Source organism: Salvelinus namaycush, chromosome 26, assembly GCF_016432855.1.
Source record: "Salvelinus namaycush isolate Seneca chromosome 26, SaNama_1.0, whole genome shotgun sequence".
In the NCBI taxonomy this organism is placed as follows: Eukaryota; Metazoa; Chordata; class Actinopteri; order Salmoniformes; family Salmonidae; genus Salvelinus; species Salvelinus namaycush.
This window is the reverse complement of record NC_052332.1, coordinates 4531214-4552881: the sequence shown is the minus strand read 5'-3', so window position 1 is coordinate 4552881 and position 21668 is coordinate 4531214. Positions and strand designations below refer to the sequence as shown.

General features: G+C 43.9%; 1 protein-coding gene across 1 annotated transcript in view; it reads left to right on the top strand.

Moving 5' to 3' along the window:
* Window positions 1-21668, top strand: part of LOC120020925 (calcium/calmodulin-dependent protein kinase type II subunit beta-like) — a 62852-nt gene that overhangs the window by 18103 nt on the left and 23081 nt on the right. Inside the window, exons 7-13 of the mRNA XM_038964563.1 lie at window positions 7063-7165; window positions 11112-11195; window positions 11336-11430; window positions 11594-11716; window positions 12137-12220; window positions 12398-12446; window positions 17687-17758. Coding sequence (XP_038820491.1) covers window positions 7063-7165; window positions 11112-11195; window positions 11336-11430; window positions 11594-11716; window positions 12137-12220; window positions 12398-12446; window positions 17687-17758 — 610 coding nt within the window. The remainder of the gene's footprint in view (window positions 1-7062; window positions 7166-11111; window positions 11196-11335; window positions 11431-11593; window positions 11717-12136; window positions 12221-12397; window positions 12447-17686; window positions 17759-21668) is intronic.

The window sequence follows — 21668 nt, the reverse complement described above, 5'->3', positions numbered from 1 at the left end:
TAGTGGTTAGAGCGTTGGGCCAGTAACCGAAAGGTTGCTGGATCGAATCCCCAAGCTGACAAGGTAAAAATCTGTCGTTCTGGCCTTGAGCAAGGCAGTTAACCCACTGTTCCCCGGGCGCTGAAGACGTGGATATCGATTAAGGCAGCCCCACGCACCACACTGATTCAGAGGGGTTGGGTTAAATGCGGAAGACACATTTCAGTTGAAGGCATTCATGGATCTACACACAATACAGCAAAAACTGTTTTTTTTGTTGAAATGTTTGCATGTTTATAAAACAATTTAACGAAGTATTCAGACCCTTTGCTATGAGATTTGAAATATAGCTCAGGTGCATTCTGTTTCCATTGATCATCCTTGAGATGTTTCTACAACTGGATTGGAGTCCACCTGTGGTAAATTCAATTGATTGGACATGATTTGAAAAGGCACACACCTGTCTATATAAGGTCCCACAGTTGACAGTGCATGTCAGAGCAAAACCAAGCCATGAGGTCGAAGGAATTGTCCGTAGTGCTCCGAGACAGGATTGTGTCGAGGCACAGATCTGGGGAAGGGTACCAAAAAATGTCTGCAGCGTTCAAGGTCCTCAAGAAAACAGTGGCGTCCATCATTCTTAAATTAGAGAAGTTTGAAACCACCAAGGCTTTTCCTAGAGCTGGCCTCCCAGCCAAACTGAGCAATCGAGGGAGACCCGCCTTGGTCAGAGAGGTGACCAAAAACCTGATGGTCACTTTGACAGAGCTCCAGAGTTCCTCTGTGGAGATGGGAGAACCTTCCAGAAGGACAACCATCTCTGCAGCACTCCACCAATCCACCAATCAGGGAGACTAGTCAGGATCGAGGGAAAGATAAACGGAGCAAAGTACAAAGAGATCCTTGATGAAAACCTGCTCCAGAGCGCTCAGGACCTCAGACTGGGGTGAAGGTTCACTTTCCAACAGGACAACGACCCTAAGCACATAACCAAGATATCCATGGGCTGAAGGAGGATGGTACGCTCATGGGGATGGCAATCATACATCTTCCACCTGTATTGTAATTCTGTATTGAATTTTACAGTTTTGCATTGTACTTACGTATTGTAGTGGTCCTGTAAGTGGCTCAGTTCATAAGCTCATGGCACTAGCAACACCAGAGTTGTGGGTTCGATTCCCACTGTGTTCACATATCAAAATGTGTGGACTGTTCTCATGTTGGATAAAAGTTTCTGCTAAATAAATGGCATATATTATGGTATTACAGTACTGTATTGGCCAATGCAATTTTAGTAATTTGTGTGTTGTACTTAGTCAAATGAAAATGTGCTTCGAGTTTTGAGGTGTGTACAAGAGTTGTGAACATTTACCACATACTTGTGAAAATTGCACCAAAGCGCTAAAAAAAAACTGTAATTGTGTGTGTATCTTGGTGTCAGCTGGATGAAAAGAGATTGTGTGTGTGTGTGTGTCCTCACAAGAATAGTAAGCCAACTAAAATTCAGTGAAGCGAGGACATTTTGCCGGTCCTCACTTCTAAAAAAGCTACTTTAGGCATTTGAGTTAGTTAGGGTTAGGAGTAGGATAAGGGTTAGGGCTAGGGTTAGGAGAAATAGGATTTTGAATTGGAATCAATTAAAGTATAGTAAGACATAGATGTGTGTAATTGTCAAGGCATAAGAATAGGTTAGGATCAACTTTCTACAAACCTGTCATGCTCCTGACACAATAGAAATGCCTAATAAAGTCTAATAAAACTGCTCTCTACCTGTACACTCTGAGATAGATCTGCGGTCATGCTGACATTATACAGCAGTCCCACTGGTATTAACACAGTTCCACTGTGTGTGTGTGTGGACATGTTTAACTATTCTTGTGGGTACCAGAAGTCCCCACAAGAATAGTAAACGAACACAAATGTGACCAACTGGGGACATTTTGTTAGTACCCACAGGGTCAAATGCTATTTCTAGGGGGTTTAGGGTTAAGGTTAGAATAAGGGTTAAATTATGTTAAGAGCTAGGGTTAGGAGCTAGGGTTAGGGTTAAAGTTAGGTTAGGTTTTTGGGTTAAGGTTAGGTTTAGGTTTAGGCTTACGCCCATCTGCCATTCACAACGCCCTAGCAAAACCGAAACCTACTTGAAGGTAACAGCGCTCACTGTTGCCTCTAATGGCCGGCTTCCACATCATCTCCCGACATCCTCAGACATGGATGGACGTTGACCTGGCTGCTAATCTCGCAGTGGATCTTGAATGACCTGGCTGGTGTGTGTAGGCCAGCATCCCGGAGTCGCCTCTTCACTGTTGACGTTGAGACTGGTGTTTTTGCGGGTACTATTTAATGAAGCTGCCAGTTGAGGACTTGTGAGGTGTCTGTTTCTCAAACTAGACACTCCAATGTACTTGTCCTCTTGCTCAGTTATGCACTGGAGCCTCCCACTCCTCTTTCTATTCTGGTTAGAGACAGTTTGCGCTGTTCTGTGGAGGGAGTAGTATAGTCATGTGCAGTCATTTACAACATTAACAATGTCTACACTGTATTTCTGATCAATTTGATCTTATTTTAATTGACAAAAAATGTGCTTTTCTTTCAAAAACAAGGACATTTCTAAGTGACCCCAAACTTTTGAATGGTAGTGTGTGTGTGTGTGTGTGTGTGTGTGTGTGTGTGTGTGTGTGTGTGTGTGTGTGTGTGTGTGTGTGTGTGTGTGTGTGTGTGTGTGTGTGTGTGTGTGTGTGTGTGTATATATATATATATATATATATATATATATATATATATATATATATATATATATATATATATATATACACTCCAATGTACTCCAAAGTTTGAGAAACAGACACCTCACAAGTCCTCAACTGGCAGCTTCATTAAATAGTACCCGCAAAAACACCAGTCTCAACGTCAACAGTGAAGAGGCGACTCCGGGATGCTGGCCTACACACACCAGCCAGGTCATTCAAGATCCACTGCGAGATTAGCAGCCAGGTCACCGTCCATCCATGTCTGAGGATGTCGGGAGATGATGTGTATATATATACACAGTGTATATATATATACACTGCTCAAAAAAATAAAGGGAACACTAAAATAACACATCCTAGATCTGAATGAATGAAATATTCTTATTAAATACTTTTTTCTTTACATAGTTGAATGTGCTGACAACAAAATCACACAAAAATTATCAATGGAAATCAAATTTATCAACCCATGGAGGTCTGGATTTGGAGTCACACTCAAAATTAAAGTGGAAAACCACACTACAGGCTGATCCAACTTTGATGTAATGTCCTTAAAACAAGTCAAAATGAGGCTCGGTAGTGTGTGTGGCCTCCACGTGCCTGTATGACCTCCCTACAACGCCTGGGCATGCTCCTGATGAGGTGGCGGATGGTCTCCTGAGGGATCTCCTCCCAGACCTGGACTAAAGCATCCGCCAACTCCTGGACAGTCTGTGGTGCAACGTGGCGTTGGTGGATGGAGCGAGACATGATGTCCCAGATGTGCTCAATTGGATTCAGGTCTGGGGAACGGGCAGGCCAGTCCATAGCATCAATGCCTTCCTCTTGCAGGAACTGCTGACACACTCCAGCCACATGAGGTCTAGCATTGTCTTACATTAGGAGGAACCCAGGGCCAACCGCACCAGCATATGGTCTCACAAGGGGTCTGAGGATCTCATCTCGGTACCTAATGGCAGTCAGGCTACCTCTGGCGAGCACATGGAGGGCTGTGCGGCCCCCCAAAGAAATGCCACCCCACACCATGACTGACCCACCGCTAAACCGGTCATGCTGGAGGATGTTGCAGGCAGCAGAACGTTCTCCACGGCGTCTCCAGACTCTGTCACGTCTGTCACATGTGCTCAGTGTGAACCTGCTTTCATCTGTGAAGAGCACAGGGCGCCAGTGGCGAATTTGCCAATCTTGGTGTTCTCTGGCAAATGCCAAACGTCCTGCACGGTGTTGGGCTGTAAGCACAACCCCCACCTGTGGACGTCGGGCCCTCATACCACCCTCATGGAGTCTGTTTCTGACCGTTTGAGCAGACACATGCACATTTGTGGCCTGCTGGAGGTCATTTTGCAGGGCTCTGGCAGTGCTCCTCCTTGCACAAAGGCGGAGGTACCGGTCATGCTGCTGGTTTGTTGCCCTCCTACGGCCTCCTACACGTCTCCTGATGTACTGGCCTGTCTCCTGGTAGCGCCTCCATGCTCTGGACACTACGCTGACAGACACAGCAAACCTTCTTGCCACAGCTCGCATTGATGTGCCATCCTGGATGAGCTGCACTACCTGAGCCACTTGTGTGGGTTGTAGACTCCGTCTCATGCTACCACTAGAGTGAAAGCACCGCCAGCATTCAAAAGTGACCAAAACATCAGCCAGGAGCATAGGAACTGAGAAGTGGTCTGTGGTCACCACCTGCAGAACCACTCCTTTATTGGGGGTGTCTTGCTAATTGCCTATAATTTCCACCTTTTGTCTATTCCATTTGCACAACAGCATGTGAAATTTATTGTCAATCAGTGTTGCTTCCTAAGTGGACAGTTTGATTTCACAGAAGTGTGATTGACTTGGAGTTACATTGTGTTGTTTAAGTGTTCCCTTTATTTTTTTGAGCAGTGTATATATATACCCACACACACACACACACACACACTCACGTAACAGGCACGCACGCATACACACACCCTGGCAACTATCTATCTACTATATGTTGTGGATCAATAGTGCACAGTTAATGCTGCAGTATCGCTATGTGCTTTATAGATAACATAGGGCCTACTTCTGTTAGTGTGTATTAGATGACCTTTACAGTGTGTAGTCTACAGCCTACATTGTTCTCTCGCTCTCTGTCACCCACTTTCTCAGCCTAACTTCCACCCGAGAACACCACCACAGCAAACCACACAAGTTAGTGTGTGTGTTTGTGATAGTGAGGTTGAATGATAATCCATATCTCATTGAATCAGCCCACTCTGCTGTCAGTGAATGTGCATAATAATACAATACTACAATACTCCTGTTCCCCTCCTTAAGCTAACAGTGACACTAAAACAAACAAACCCATGCACACACACACACACACACACACACACACACACACACACACACACACACACACACACACACACACACACACACACACACACACACACCCCTCCTCTTTCCCTCCTCTGCCCTGCATGCCACAAATCAATTACTCTCAATAATTGCCACATGCTGCATTGGTAACACTGCTACAGTAGATCACTATCTGTTTGTGAGTGTGTGTGTGTGTGTGTGTTTGTATGTATGTGTGTGTGACTGTTAGCACTGGCTAACCACAGCACCAGAACACAGCTGTTAACAGACAGATTGGTTCCTAATAAAGAAACAAATAAATTACAAACTGACACGTCTGTTAACGATGGGACCATCTGTGTGTGTGTGTGTGTGTGTGTGTGTGTGTGTGTGTGTGTGTGTGTGTGTGTGTGGATGCTTGTGTGTGTCTCTCTGTGTGTGTACACTACCGGTCAAAAGTTTTAGAACACCTACTCATTCAATGGATTTTCTACATTTTTACTATTTTCTACATCGTAGAATAATAATGAAGACATCAAAACGATGAAATAACACATATGGAATCATGTAGTAACCAAAAAAGTGATAAACAAATCAAAATATATTCAAATAACAACCCTCTGCCTTGATGACAGCTTTGCACACTCTTGGCACTCTCTCAACCAGCATCATGAAGTAGTCACCTGGAATGCATTTCAATTAACAGGTGTGCCTTCTTAAAAGTTAATTTGTGGAATTTCTTTCCATCTTAATGCGTTTGAGCCAAACAGTTGTGTTGTGACAAGGTAGGGGTGGTATACAGAAGTTAGCCCTATTTGGTAAAAGACCAAGTCCATATTATGGCAGGAACAGCTCAAATAAGTAAGGAGAAACGACAGTCCATCATTACTTTAAGACATGAAGGTCAATCAATACGGATAATTTCATGAACTTTGGAAGTTTCTTCAAGTGCAGTCGCAAAAACCATCAAGCACTAAGATGAAACTGGCTTTCATGAGGGCCGTCACAGGAAAGGAAGACCCAGAGTTACCTCTGCTACAGAGGATAAGTTCATTAGAGTTACCAGCCTCAGAAATTGCAGTCCAAATAAATACTTGAGGATAAGTTCATTAGCGTCCAAATTCAAGATATTTGGTTCCAACCGCCGTATCTTTGTGAGACGCAGAGTAGGTGAACGGATGATCTCCGCATGTGTATTTACAACCATAAAGCATGGAGGAGGAGTTATTATGGTGTGGGGGTGCTTTGCTGGTGACACTGTCTGTGATTTAATTAGAATTCAAGGCACACTTAACCAGCATGGCTCCCGCAGCATTCTGCAGCGATACACCATCCCATCTGGTTTGTGCTTAGTGGGACTATCATTGGTTTTTCAACAGGACAATGATCCAACACACCTCCAGGCTGTGTATGGGCTATTTTATCAAGAGGGAGAGTGATGAAGTGCTGCATCAGATGACTTGGCCTCCACAATCCCCCGACCTCAACCAAATTGAGAAGGTTTGGGATAAGTTGGACCGCAGAGTGAAGGAAAATCAGCCAACAACTGCTCAGCACATGTGGGAACTCCTTCAAGAGTGTTGGAAAAGCATTCCAGGTGAAGCTGGTTGAGAGAGTTCCAAGAGTGTGCAAAGCTGTCATCAAGCGAAAGGGTGGCTATTTGAAGAATCTCAAATATAATTTGTTTAACACTTTTCTGGTTACTACATAAATCCATGTGTGTTATTTCATAGTTTTGATGTCTTCGATATTATTCTACAATGTAGAAAATAGTAAAAATAAAGAAAAACCCTTGAATGACTACATTAGGTGTTCTAAAACTTTTGACCGGTAGTGTATGTGTGTGCGTACATGCATGTTCATGTGTGTGTATGTGCAAGTGCATTACTACTACATGATTTTAGGCCTAGCACCATATAATAACATATTAGAACATATTTAATAGCATCTCTGTGCACAGCACCCCATGAAAGTGTTTGACTTCATGTCCCATCTGTCCCCTGTGTAGCCAGAGAACTTGCTGCTGGCCAGTAAGTGTAAGAACGCTGCAGTGAAGTTGGCTGACTTTGGACTGGCCATCGAGGTGCAGGGAGACCAACAGGCATGGTTCGGTACGTACACACACACACACACACACACACACACACACACACACACACACACACACACACACACACACACACACACACACACACACAGTATTCATGTTTTAACACGTGTTTGTGTGGCCCAGAGACTAGCTGTTCTCTTGTTAGAATATTTTTTCATATTCACATTTTTAAACCTCAATTACAATGTTTTTATTAATCATCCTTATCTTCAAGGTATACAGTGCATTCTGAAAGTATTCAGACCCCTTCACTTTTTCCACATTTTGTTACATTACAGCCTTATTCTAAAATGTATAAAATATTTTTTTTCCCTCATCAATCTACACACAATACCCCATAATGACCAACAAGATTTTCTGGTCTGATGAAACCAAGATTGAACTCTATGTCCTGAATGCCAAGCGTCACGTCTGGAGGAAACCTGGCACCATCCCTACGGTGAAGCATGGTGGTGGCAGCATCATGCTGTGAGGATATTTTTCAGCGGCAGGGACTGGGAGACGTGTCAGGATCGAGGGAAAGATGAACGGAGCAAAGTACAGAGAGATCCTTGATGAAAACCTGCTCCAAAGCGCTCAGGACCTCACACTTTCCAACAGGACAACGACCTTCAGCACACAGCCAAGACCTGAAATGTCTATTTTTATATATATTTGGAAAAATTTCTAAAAAGCTGTTTTTGCTTTGTCATTATTGAGTATTGTGTGTAGATTTAATCCATTTTAGAAGAAGGCTGTAACGTAACAAAATGTGGAAAAAGTGAAGTGGTCTGAATACTTTCCGAATGCACTGTAAATGCTTTGTTTTGCTTCGGTGAAAGTTGTTCCACTCAACTATATTTTGGTCATTTTTTCATTAGTCCACTGTTAAATACAGTTCCAAATGTCAGCAGTCAAGTTTTCAAAATATTGGAGTTTCACATCATCATGATGCAAAATGCATCACATGACGCAAAATGCATCATGATGATGTGGCAAGTGACACTTTTCTTCTTGAAAGTCCAATATCTTAAACTCTTGACTGCTGACGTGCGAAACATTTTGGGATTGTATTAACAGTGGACTAATGAAAAAAATACCAACATTTACACTGCGGGTACAAACATTACGATTGAACTCTTTCCCATGACATAGACTGACCAGGTGAAAGCTATGATCCCATACTGTTGTCACTTGTTAAATCCACTTAAATCACGAGAATGCTTTCGACACCTTGTAGAGTCCACGCCCTGACGAATTTAGGCTGCACTGATGGAAAAAGAGGCGGGGAACTCAATATTAGGAAGGTGTTCTTAATGTTTTGTACACTCAGTGTAGGTTTTGAGTGGATTTTTCCTGTAATTCACATTACTCAAGTTTCAATTTCACAATAATATCCACATGAAATCAAATCATTTGGATTTACCTGATTGGCAGCCACAAAGTAGTCCGTTGGAGCAGCAGGCTGGTAGAAGATGATATTTGGGTTAGGGTTGGTCTCAGCTATGTTGCTGGCCATCCTCTTCTTGTATTTGTTTGTGAGGAATTTGACGCGCTGTGCCTTGTTCTGGGCTGGGGCCACATACAGTGGCTTAGTAGACACAATGCGGCCTTTCATCTCCGCCACAGCCTTGGTGGCCTCCTCGGGGGGAAGGAGAGGCCCACAAAGCCAAAGCCCTCGCTTTGGCCGCCCTCCGTCCTCATCACCTTGGTACCTTTAGTCCCGAAATGAGAGAGAGTCCCGAAATGAGAGAACTCCTTGTGTAGCTTATCATTGTCAGTGTTATCTTCCAGATATTTTAAATAAAGGTTCACTCCTTGATGTCTGGGCTGTTTCAGTTCTGCCTGATGCTCTTCTGGGAACGGCCCACATAGAGCCGCTTCCCGTTCAGCTCCTTGCCATTCATCTGATCCACCTGAGGTGGTCAGATACACATCCATCCGTTGTTCCCGCAATCGCCCATCAATGCAGATGGTCAAAGCGATGAGGGAGTCAAGATCTGTGGGTAACTCCCAAGCAGCAAGCTCGTCCTTAACCTCCTCCGAGATGCCATGCAGGAACATGTCGAACAGTGCTTCCTGGTTCCATGCACTCTCCGCTGCCAACGTATAGTTGGCCACTCGGCGGGCGTTCTGCCGGAGCTGGATTAGCTTCCGGGCAGCTTCTCTCCCGGAGAACGGGGCATCAAAATCCCTCCTCACCTCTCCCACAAACCCCTCCAGACTCAGGGACATGGCCGGCTGTTGTTCCCATATGGTTGTAGCCCGGGTGAGAGCCCTCCCGGACATCATCGTGATGAGGTAGGCTATCTTGGAGCGATCCGAGAGGAACAAAAATGAGGGCACACTGAGCTAAAAACGCCAGACAGGTGCTCGGCTCTCCATTAAAGCGCTCCGGGGGAGGTAACCGGGGCTCCCGGGAAGGTGGAGTGGCCGGTGAGGCGGCACTGCTAACCGCCGAGTTACTGAGGGGCAGTGGGGTTACCACCGTGGCAGGCTGCCCCCCAGACAACCCGTGGAATTGCTCCAGCAGCATGTCCAACGCCTGGTCATGGCGCTCTGACAACGTTTGGACCCCTTCCATAAGACCACGAAGCAATTCCTTGTGCCTACCAATGGAGGCTCCTTGGGAGGAGATGGCGTTGCGCAGCTGGCCCGGGTCTGATGGGTCAGTCAGGGCCAGTTCGTACTATCCGGTATGAAGGTAAGACCCAAATGGAGACACGTTGAATTAACAATGGTTTAATAATCCAACAGGGGCAGGCAATAGACAGGTCAAGGCAGGCAGAGGTCAACAAACCAGAGGTGGTGCAACGGTACCGGACGGCAGGCAGGCTCAGGGTCAGGCAGAGTGGTCAGGTCAAAACCAGGAGGGCGAGAAAAAGAGAGACTGGGAAAAGCAGGAGCTGAGAACAAAAAAGCTGGTTGACAAGACAAACAAGACGAACTGGCAACAGACAAACAGAGAACACAGGTATAAATACACAGGGGATAATGGGGAAGATGGGTGACACCTGGAGGGGGATGGAGACAATCGCAAAGACCGGCGAAACAGATCAGGGTGTGACACTCCTAGGTTTTGTATTGAAGTCAGTGTACCCAGAGGAGGACGGAAACTAGCTGTCCTTTGGCTACACCATTGTGCTACACTACAGAGTGCTGTTGAGGCTACTGTAGACCTTCGTTGCGAAACAATGTGTTTTAATCAATTGTTTGGTGACGTGAATATATTTAGTACAGTTTTATCTACATTTTTTAAATGTTTCACTATTTACATTTTTTATGAAATTCACTGAGGAGGACGGTCCTCCCCTTCCTCCTCTGAGGAGCCTCCACTGGGATGGAGTGTATATCCCAGATAGGCCTGAACTTGTAAAATAAGACATCGTTGGTGACCTCTTGGTGGAGATCACCAACATATAGGGAGTTGAATGTTTTAGCTGCTGATCGAGGGGTTGCTCAAGAGACCAGAATGACAGGAGAATTATAGAATGTCAGGTGTTGGAACCCCTGGAACCCCCTCGTTTGTTGTGTCATAAGTCCTGTTAGATCAAATAGAATATATCCAATTACAATACTTTCTTTATTGCATCATAGTCAGTTAGACAACATGATTTACATTGCAAATACAAAATGTAAAAACAAATAAATACAAAAATGAACACAGTAGGCCTCAGCTTACATATAAATAACAAATAACCTGTCAAGAACTACAATTTGTACAGCAGGACTTCCCAGTTCAGCTTTCCATTTCAGTTAAATAAATGTATTTCAGTTTAAAATTACATTGTTGATTATGGTATTTGGTAACAGTTTTCAACAAAATAAAAGACATACAGTGGAATCAGTCTCGTTGCGTTGTTTAGTCTGCTGTTTGACGACCAAAATCATCATACATCATCCACAGCACACGAGTAAAGTCAAATACAGCTTGATGACTGTTTGTGTTTGTGTCGTTGTGTGTGTAGGTTTTGCAGGTACCCCAGGCTACCTATCTCCAGAGGTACTGAGGAAGGAGGCCTATGGGAAACCTGTCGACATCTGGGCCTGTGGTGAGTGCAGATCACTTTATTATCTCGCCGTCTCATCCCTCTCTCTTCTATACCTCCTGCCCCCCCTCTCACCACTCAACGTATGTGTGTCTCCGTGTGTGTGTCCGTGTATGTGTGTCCTTGTGTGTGTTTATGTATAGGTGTGATCCTGTACATCCTGCTAGTGGGGTATCCTCCATTTTGGGATGAGGACCAACACAAACTCTACCAGCAAATCAAAGCAGGAGCCTATGACGTGAGTTACACACACACACTCACATGCAAGCGCACACTCACAAGCACACACACACTCTGTCACCTCTGTCTATCAATCTGTGTGTTTGTGTGTGTGTGTGTGTGTGTGTGTGTGTGTGTGTGTGTGTGTGTGTGTGTGTGTGTGTGTGTGTGTGTGTGTGTAGTTTCCATCTCCAGAGTGGGACTCGGTGACTCCAGAAGCCAAGAACCTGATTAACCAGATGTTGACTATTAACCCTGCCAAGAGGATCACTGCCCAGGAGGCCCTCAAACACCCATGGGTCTCCGTAAGTACACACACACACACACACACACACACACACAACACACACAACACACACACACACACACACACACACACACACACACACACACACACACACACACACACACACTTTTCCTCTCTGTTTCCTCTGTTTGACATTCTCTCTCTCTCTCTCTCTCTCTCTCTCTCTCTCTCTCTCTCTCTCTCTCTCTCTCTCTCTCTCTCTCTCTCTCTCTCTCTCTCTCTCTCTCTCTCTCTCTCTCTCTCTCTCTCTCTCTCTCTCTCTCTCTCTCTCTCTCTCTCTCTCTCTCTCTCTCTCTCTCTCTCTCTCTCTCTCTCTCTCTCTCTCTCTCTCTCTCTCTCTCTCTCTCTCTCTCTCTCTCTCTCTCTCTCTCTCTCTCTCTCTCTCTCTCTCTCTCTCTCTCTCTCTCTCTCTCTCTAGCAACGCTCCACGGTGGCGTCCATGATGCACAGACAGGAGACAGTGGAGTGCCTGAAGAAGTTCAACGCCAGGAGGAAACTCAAGGTCTGCTCTATTTGAATGATCTCATAATCCACAGGAATGCCTTCACTAAACGTCTGTGAGCCTTCTCACTTCTCAGACTAACCTAGTAATCTGCCACTCACCCCGTCTCTTTATTTCTCTATTCATCTCTCTTTTCTCTCTCTCTTCCCATCTCTCTCTCCCTCTTCCTGTCCATAGGGAGCAGTCCTGACTGCTATGCTGGTGACGAGGAATTTCTCCGGTAAATGTGTGTGTCTTCGTAAACACTTACACGCATGCACAGCAGGTTGGCATTTATTGGGATGACTCATGCACTGGAGGAAGCTCTGCGGAGTGCTGACTAGCTGGCACAGCCACAAAGTCACAAAATCTGATTCTAAACCTAACCTTGACCGCACTGCTAACCCTAATGCCTAACCTTAAATGAAGACCAAAAAGATCATATAAATTTTCATGAATCTTTACAATATAGCCTATTTTTACTTTTCAGCTGGCCCATCTCACGGAAATCTCTCAGTTCTGCCTCCAGGGAAAGATTCATGACGATAAATGTCAAACTGCGCATGCACGCGCATGCATGCATGCATACTACAGTCACATACACATGCGCGCAAGAGTACACACACACGCACAAAGACAGACACACCCACATGCACACACACTCTCTCTCTCTCCTTCTCATTATCACAAATTGAGTTTCACCTCCAATTTACTAAGTTTGACTACAATGGTAACTTGCATGGATCGTGACATGTTTCTCTTCCACTTAGGGGTGTGAACTTTAAAGCGTTTAAACGTTCAAACGAAATTGTGATCATTAAAGTTATGTTTATTTAATTTTTTTGCCCACAAAATGTATATCACAGTGCAGTTATCACAAAACGTATTTTTTGCCGTGTTATAGCCTAACTAGACGATAGGCTATAAAGGCCTGTTGTGTCATTTAAATAAAACCAGAGAGGCAGAGGTGAACTTTAGGCTACTTTGGTGAATTTGCGAGGCTTTGCAAGACAAGACATTGCGAGATACAGATTACCAAGACAATTGCGCATAGTCCTTTCTGCCTGCCCCCTCCTCTCTCTCCCTCGCTGAGCACAAACTAATGATACACGTTCGTGCTCAGTCTTCGGTCTGGTGCGTGTAGAATATCCTAGCCTACTCATTGATGATAGGTCCTGCTTTACTGAAGTTGCCAGACATTGCAAGCCAAGAATTTGCGAGATACAGCATTCCATTGCAAGGTACAGCTTTTGACTACCGATAGATAGGCCTAGTGAACAGTTCTGACTCTGTCTGCCTAGTGGCCGACCTGCCTATACCTGACCTGCCTATAAACCCCTCCCCTCTCTTCGTCCCTCGCTAGCCTGCTATGCACGATGCAAGTGTTTGTGTTCTCGGAAGTACAGCAAGTAATCAGTCTCCTCCGTTCCAAAAATACTGAATCTTAGCAGTCGAGGAGTCGATTTCTAGCGGAATCAAATCTTGACACTCAGAAATGGGAGTCGACACCAGGAGTTGATGTGCAAGAAGTCGAGGAATCTATTATTTTGGAGTCGACTATCCACCACTACGTCATCATCATTAACAGTTGGGGAAAAGGCAGAGAAAGGCAAACAACAGCAGTGAAGTCCTGCATGGCAATACTTTGAGAAGTTAAATGAGAAGGTGGTGAAATGCGAGGTGGAATTGAGGTACAGTATGGTAGTACAGGTGCAATGCTTAACCATCTGAAAGGGACGAACCGTAAGACCCAAACAAATCCTGGTAGCAGCGAGGGGCCCCAACAACAAACATTAGACAACTTCACACTAAAGCCTACTGTATGACTGCCTTAAATAGAACGTCATTGAGCGCAATAGCAATTGTAGAATTTGGGTAATTTTTATTTTCGCTTTAACAGAAAACCGATGGCCGTTTAAACTTTAAAGGGAGAGTTCACCCAAATGACAAAATGACATATTGGTTTCCTTATCGTGTAAGCAGTCTATGGAAAAGGTATGACAGCAATCCATGTTTTATTTTAGTTTCCCTGGCACTGTTTCCAAATGTTAGCACTTTAGCATTTGTGGCACAAATCCAATTCAAGTCATGGGACGGATATTAGCATTTTTCGCGCATCATGTCCAAATAATCCAAAAGTATCTAAAATGAATTGTGAAGTTTACCAAAGTCACTTATGGATTATTTGAACATGATGTGCGAAAAATGCTAATATCAGTCCCATGACTTGAGTGGGAGTTTTTAGTTGTTATTTTTGCATAATTTTTTTTCACCCCTTTTTCTCCCCAATTTTTGTGCTATCCAATTGGTAGTTACAGTCTTGTCTCATCGCTGCAACTCCCGTACGGACTCGGGAGAGGCAAAGGTCGAGAGCCGTGCGTCCTCCGAAACACAACCCAACCAAGCCACACTGCTTCTTGACACAATGCCCACTTAACCCGGAAGCTGCGACAGAGCCTGGACTCGAACCCAGAATCTCTAGTGGCACAGCTAGCACTGCGATGCAGTGCCTTAGACCATTGCACCACTCAGGAGGTCGACTTGAGTAGGATTTGTGCCACAAATGCTAAAACATTAGCATTTAGAAACAAATCAAATTTGTGGTGTGGACTACCAGTGAAATGCTTACTTCCCGGCCCTTCCCAACAATGCAGAGAGAAAGAAAATAGAGAAATATTCCAAAAGTAAAACACGTAATAATAGATACACATTGAGTAACAATAACTTGGCTACTATATACAAAGGGTACCAGTACCGACTCGATATGCAAGGGTACGAGGTAATTGAGGTACACTACATGGCCATAAGTATGTGGTAATGACTTCAGATTAGTGGATTCGGGCTATTTCAGCCACCCCTGTTTTTGACAGGTGTATAAAATCGAGCACGCAGCCATGCAATCTCGATAAACAAACATTGGTCATAGAATGGCCCGTACTGAAGAGCTCAGTGACGTTCAACGTGGCACCGTCATAAGATGCCACCTTTCCAACAAGTAAGTTCATCAAATTTCTACCCTGCTAGAGCTGCCCGGTCAACTGTGAATGCTGTTATTGTGAAGCGCAAACATCTAGGAGCAACAATGGCTTGGCTACAAAGTGGTAGACCACACAAGCGCATGGAACGGGACCGCCGAGTGCTGAAGCACGCAGCGTGACAAAATCGTCTGTCCTCGGTTGTAACACTCACTACCGAGTTCCAAACGGACTCTGGAAGCAACGTCAGCACAAGAACTGTTCGTCGGGAGCTCCATGAAATGGGTTTCAATGGCCGAGAAGCCGCACACAAGCCTAAGATCACCATGCTTCACCATCTGGCAGTCTGACGGATGAATCTGGGATTGCTACCTGCCCAACTGTAAAGGTTGGTGGAGGAGGAATAACGGTCTGGGGCTGTATTTCATGGTTCAGGCTAGGTCCCTTAGTTCCAGTGAAGGGAAATCGCTATAGTGTACAATGACATTGTGCCTACCACTTTGCAGCCAAGCTGTTGTTGCTCCTAGGTGTTTCCACTCGACAATAACAGCATTCACAGTTGACTACCGCAATTCTGTATACATCTGGCCCTTCTTTGGACACTGTGCTAACGATGTCATTTACAAAATAGTCTCCAAAACTCTACTCAGCAAATTGGATGTAGTCTATCACAGTGCCGTCCGTTTTGTCACCAAAGCCCCATATACTACCCACCACTGCGACCTGTATGCTCGCGTTGGCTGGCCCTCACTACATATTCGTTGCCAAACCCAATGGCTCCAGGTCATCTATAAGTCTATGCTAGGTAAAGACCCGCCTTATCTCAGCTCACTGGTCACCATAGCAACACCCACCCGTAGCACACGCTCCAGCAGGTATATTTCACTGGTCACCCCCAAAGCCAACACTTCCTTTGACCGCCTTTCCTTCCAGTTCTCTGCTGCCAATGACTGGAACAAATTGCAAAATCACTGAAGCTGGAGTTTTATATCTCCCTCTCTAACTTTAAGCATAATCTGTCAGAGCAGCTTACCGATCACTGTACCTGTACAGATCCAATCTGTAAATAGCACACCCAACTACCTCATCCCCATATTGTTACTTATCCTCTTGCTCTTTTGCACCCCAGTATCTCTACTTGCACATCATCATCTGCAAATCTATCACTCCAGTGTTAATGCTAAATTGTAATTATTTCGCCTCCATGGCCTATTTATTGCCTTACCTCCCTACTCTTCTACATCTGCACACACTGTACATAGATGTTTCTATTGTGTTATTGACTGTACGTTTGTTTATGTGTAACTCTGTGTTGTTGTTTTTGTCGCACTGCTTTGCTTTATCTTGGCCAGGTCGCAGTTGTAAATGAGAACCTACCTGGTTAAATAAAGGTGAAATACATTTTTCTTTAAAAAATTCTATGCTTCCAACTTTGTGGCAAGGCCCTTTCCTGTTTCAGCATGACAATGCCCCCTGTGGACAAAGCGAGGACAAAAATGGTTTGTCGAGATCGGTGTGAAAGAACTTGACTGGCCTCCACAGAGCCCTGACCTCAACCCCATCGAACACCTTTGGGAAGAATTGGAACGCCGACTGCAAGTCAGGCCTAATCGTCCAACATCAGTGCCCGTCCCCACAGCAATGTTCCAGCCTCTAGTGGAAAGCCTTCCCAGAAGAGTGGAGGCTGTTATAGCAGCAAAGGGAGGACCAACTCCATATTAATGGCCATGATTTTGGAATGAGATGTTTAACGGGGATGTTTAATATGTCCATATACTTTTGGCCATATAGTGTAGATATATACATATAACTAGGAATAAAGTGACAGATAATAAACAGTAGCAGCAGCGTATGTGATGAGTCAGAAAAGTTATTTGCAAAAAAGTTCAATGCAGATAGTTCGGGTAGCTATTTGGTTAAGTATTTAAATAACTATTTAGCAGTCTTATGGCTTGGGGACAGAAGCTGTTCAAGGTCCTGTTGGTTCCAGACTTGGTGCATCGGTACCGCTTGCCGTGCAGTAAAAGAGAGAACAGTCTCTGACTTGAAGAGAGGAGTGCCAGCCACTGCCAGGGAAACTAAACCAAAGCATGGATTGCTGTCGTACCTTGTACATAGACTGTTTACAGGGTAAGGAAACCAATGTGTAATTTGGTTGAAGTATTTCTATAAGAAATATATTCCATTTGTCACATCCCTACTTCCTCTGCACTCACACTGTGTCTACTGACCCAGGTAAGATGGGAAGGAGACTTGCGTCTCAGAGTAGGAGGGCTGATCTGAGATCAGTTTAGCCTTTTAGATTATAATGAATGGACAGGGGAGGTACCTGATCCTAGATCAGCACTTACTTTGAGACGCTTGACTTACCTTGGACCTAATGTGACTTCAATCTGTCCTCTTCACACTAACACACTTCTCTCTTCTCTTCCCTCGCTCCTTTCCCCTTTTCTGTTCTTTGCTTTCACTTGTTCTCGGTCTTTCTCTATTTCTCTCCCTCTCTCTGCGTCAGTTGGTAGACAGTCTACATCTCCGGCATCAATCACTACGGTGTCTGGAACTACCGCTGGGATAGTGGAGCAAGGTATCCTCTTTCTCTCCTCCCTCCATCACTCGCTTCTATACCTCCTCCTCCACATGTACACCTTCTCTCCTCTCTTCTTCTCTCCTCTCCCTCACACTCCTTTCCTCATCTTTCCCTTTTGCTCTTGTGTTCTTCCTCTCATCCACTACCTCTATTATCCCTCCCTCCCCCTTCCCTCTCTTCATCCTCCCCTCCCCCTCTAACGAATAAGGAAGCATGCATGGCATATCCTTCTCTCCTCTCTCTCGCCCTCTCTCCCTCCCACCCCCTCTCTCTCTAACATGCTTTAGTCTTTTGTGTCTTTGGAGTCGTTTTCTGTCTTTTTTTTCTGCCCTTCGTCCCCTCCCTCATGAGCAGTGTGTGAGGTGTACGAGAGGCTTGTTTGATGTGTGTGATAAATGCAGGTAACTGCCAAACGAAACAAAACACTTGAGTAAACTATGGATACAAATGATATTGAAAGCAGGTTCTTCCACACGTGTGGTTCCTGAGCTACTTAAGGAGTTCACATCCTATCATGCTGAGGGTCATGTATAAAAATGCCCAGTTGCCCATTATTTTGGCCACCTTAGTGAGAAGAAGAGATCTCATTTACTTTGAAAGAAGGGTGTCAAAGGAGCATAGGGGGGTTAAAGTCAGTCAGTCAGTATGTCAGTCACCAGATCTCAATCCAATTGAACACGTATTTCTCATGGAAGAATGGTGTCACATCCCTCCAATAGAGTTCCAGGCACTTGTGTGTATGTTTTGTACACTGAGTGTTCAAAACATTAGGAACACCTGCTCTTTCCATTACATTGACTGACCAGGTGAATCCAGGTGAAAGCTATGATCCCTCATTGATATCACCTGTTAAATCCACTTCAATCAGTATAGATAAAGTGGAGGAAACAGGTTAAAGAAGGATTTCTGAGCCTTGAGACATGGATTGTGTATGTGTGCCATTCAGAGGGTGAATGGATAATGCAAGACAAAATATTTAAGTGACTTTGAACAGGGTATGGGCGTAGGTGCCAGGCGCACCAGTTTGAGTGTGTCAAGGACCACAACGCTGCTGGGGTTTTTCCGCTCAACAGTTTCCTGTACGTATTAAGCAGAGACAAAATGCCAAGATGTCCTTTGGGTGGTGAACCATTCTTGATACACGCAGGATACTGAGCATGAAAAACCCAGCAGCGTTGCAGTTCTTGACATAAACCTGTGCACTTGGCACCTACTACCATACCCTGTTTAAAGGCACTTACATTTTGTCTTGCCTATTCACACTCTGAATGGCACACATACACAATCCATGTTTCAAGGATAAAAAAAATAATTATTCAACCGGTCTCCTCCCCTTCATCTAAACTGATTGAAGTGGATTTAACAAGTGATATCAATAAGGGATCATAGCTTTCACCTGGATCCACCTGGTCTGTCCATGTCATGGACTCCTTCCCCTTTTCTAGATTTTGTTACATTACAGCCTTATTCTAAAATTGATTAAATAAAAAATGTTCCTCATCAATCTACACATAATACCTGATAGTGACAAAGCAAAAACTGTTTTTTAGAAATTTTAGCAAATGTATAAAAAATCCTAACCAAAATACCTTATTTACAGTTGAAGTCGGAAGTCATTAAAACTCATTTTTCAACCACTCCACAAATTTCTTGTTAACAAACTATAGTTTTGGCAAGTCGGGTAGGACCTCTATTTTGTGCATGACACAAGTAATTTTTCCAACAATTGTTTACAGACAGATTATTTAACTTATAATTCACTGTATCACAATTCCAGTGGGACAGACGTTTACATACACTAAGTTGACTGTGCCTTTAAACAGCTTGGAAAATTCCAGAAAATGATGTCATGGCTTTAGAAACTTCTGATAGGCAAATTGACATAATTTGAGTCAATTGGAGGTGTACCTGTGGATGTATTTCAAGGCCTACCTTCAAACTCAGTGCCTCTTTGCTTGACATCATGGGAAAATCAAAGGAAATCATGCACAAAGTAGATGTCCTAACCGACTTGCCAAAACTCTAGTTTGTTAACTTCTCTGGGATATGTGGGATGCTAATGTCCCACTTGGCCAAAAGCCAGTAAAAATGCAGAGCGCCAAATTCAAATAAATTACTATAAAAATCTAACTTTCATGAAATCACACATGAAAGACACCAAATTAAAGCTACACTTGTTGTGAATCCAGCCAACATGTCTGATTTCAAAAAGGATTTACAGCGAAAGCACACCAAATGATTATGTTAGGTCAGTACATAGCCACAGAAAAACACAGCCATTTTTCCAGCCAAAGAGAGGAGTCACAAAAAGCAGAAATAGAGATAAAATTAATCACTAACCTTTGATGATCTTCATCAGGTGACACTCATAGGACATCATGTTACACAATACATGTATGTTTTGTTCGATAATGTGCATATTTATATCAGTTTATATTTATATCAAATCTCAGTTTACATTGGCGCCATGTTCAGAAATGCCTCTAAAATATCCGGAGAAATTGCAGAGAGCCACATCAAATAACAGAAATAACTTTGAGAAATAACTTTGATGAAAGACACATATTTTACATAGAATTAAAGTTACACTTGTTCTTAATGCAAACGCTGTGTCAGATTTCAAAAAAACTTTACGGAAAAAGCAAACCATGCAATAATCTGAGACGGCGCTCAGATATAAACAACATTTCTCCGCCATGTTGGAGTCAACAGAAATACGAAATTACATCATAAATATTCCCTTACCTTTGATGATCTTCATCAGAATGCACTCCCAGGAATCCTAGTTCCACAATATATTGTTGTTTTGTTCGATAATGTCCGTTATTTATGTCCAAGAAGCTACTTCTGTTTGCACGTATAGTACACATATCCAAACGCTCGCGCAGATCCAGGCGAACATCGGACGAAAACTCCAAAATGTTATATTACAGGTCGAATAAACTTGTCTAACTAAGTAGAGAATCAATCTGTAGGATGTTGTTATCATAAATATTCAATAACGTTCCAACCAGAGAATTCCTTTGTGTCTATAGAAGTAATGGAACGCAAGTCGATATCATGTGGAATGCGCGTGACCAGGAACTGGCACTCTGCCAGACCACTGACTAAAACAGCTCCCATCCGGCCCCACATCACAGTAGAAGCTTCATTCAACGTTCTACAGACTGTTGGTATCTAGTGGAAGGCGTAGGAAGTGCAAACAGATTCATATCCCACTGTGATTTCAATAGGCGATGAGTTGAAAATCGACCAGCCTCAGAATTCTCACTTCCTGTTTGGATTTTTTCTCAGGTTTTCTCAAGTTATGTTATACTCACAGTCATCATTCAGTTTTAGAAACTTCAGAGTGTTTTATATCCAATAGTAATAATAATATGCATATATTAGCATCTGGGACGGAGTAGGAGGCAGTTCACTCTGGGCACGCTATTCATCCAAAGTGAAAATGCTGCCCCCTATCCTAGAGAAGTTAACAAGACATTTGTGGAGTGCTTGAAAAACGAGTTTTAATGACTCCAACCTAAGTGTATGTAAACTTCGGACTTCAACTGTAAGTATTCAGACCCTTTGTTAGGAGACTTAAAATTGAGCTCAGGTGCATCCTGTTTCCATCCTTGAGATGTTTCTACAACTTAATTGGAGTCCACCTGTGGTAAATTCAATTGATTGGACATGATTTGGAAAGGCACACACCTGTCTATTTAAGGTCCCTCAGTTGACAGTGCATGTCAGAGCAAAAACCAAGCCATGGGGTCGAAGGAATTGTCCGTAGAGCTCCAAGACAGGATTGTGTTGAGGCACAGATCTGCGGAAGGGTACCAAAAAATGTCTGCAGCATTGAATGTCCTCAAGAACACAGTGGCCTCCATTATTCTTAAATGGAATAAGTTTGGGCAATCTGCGC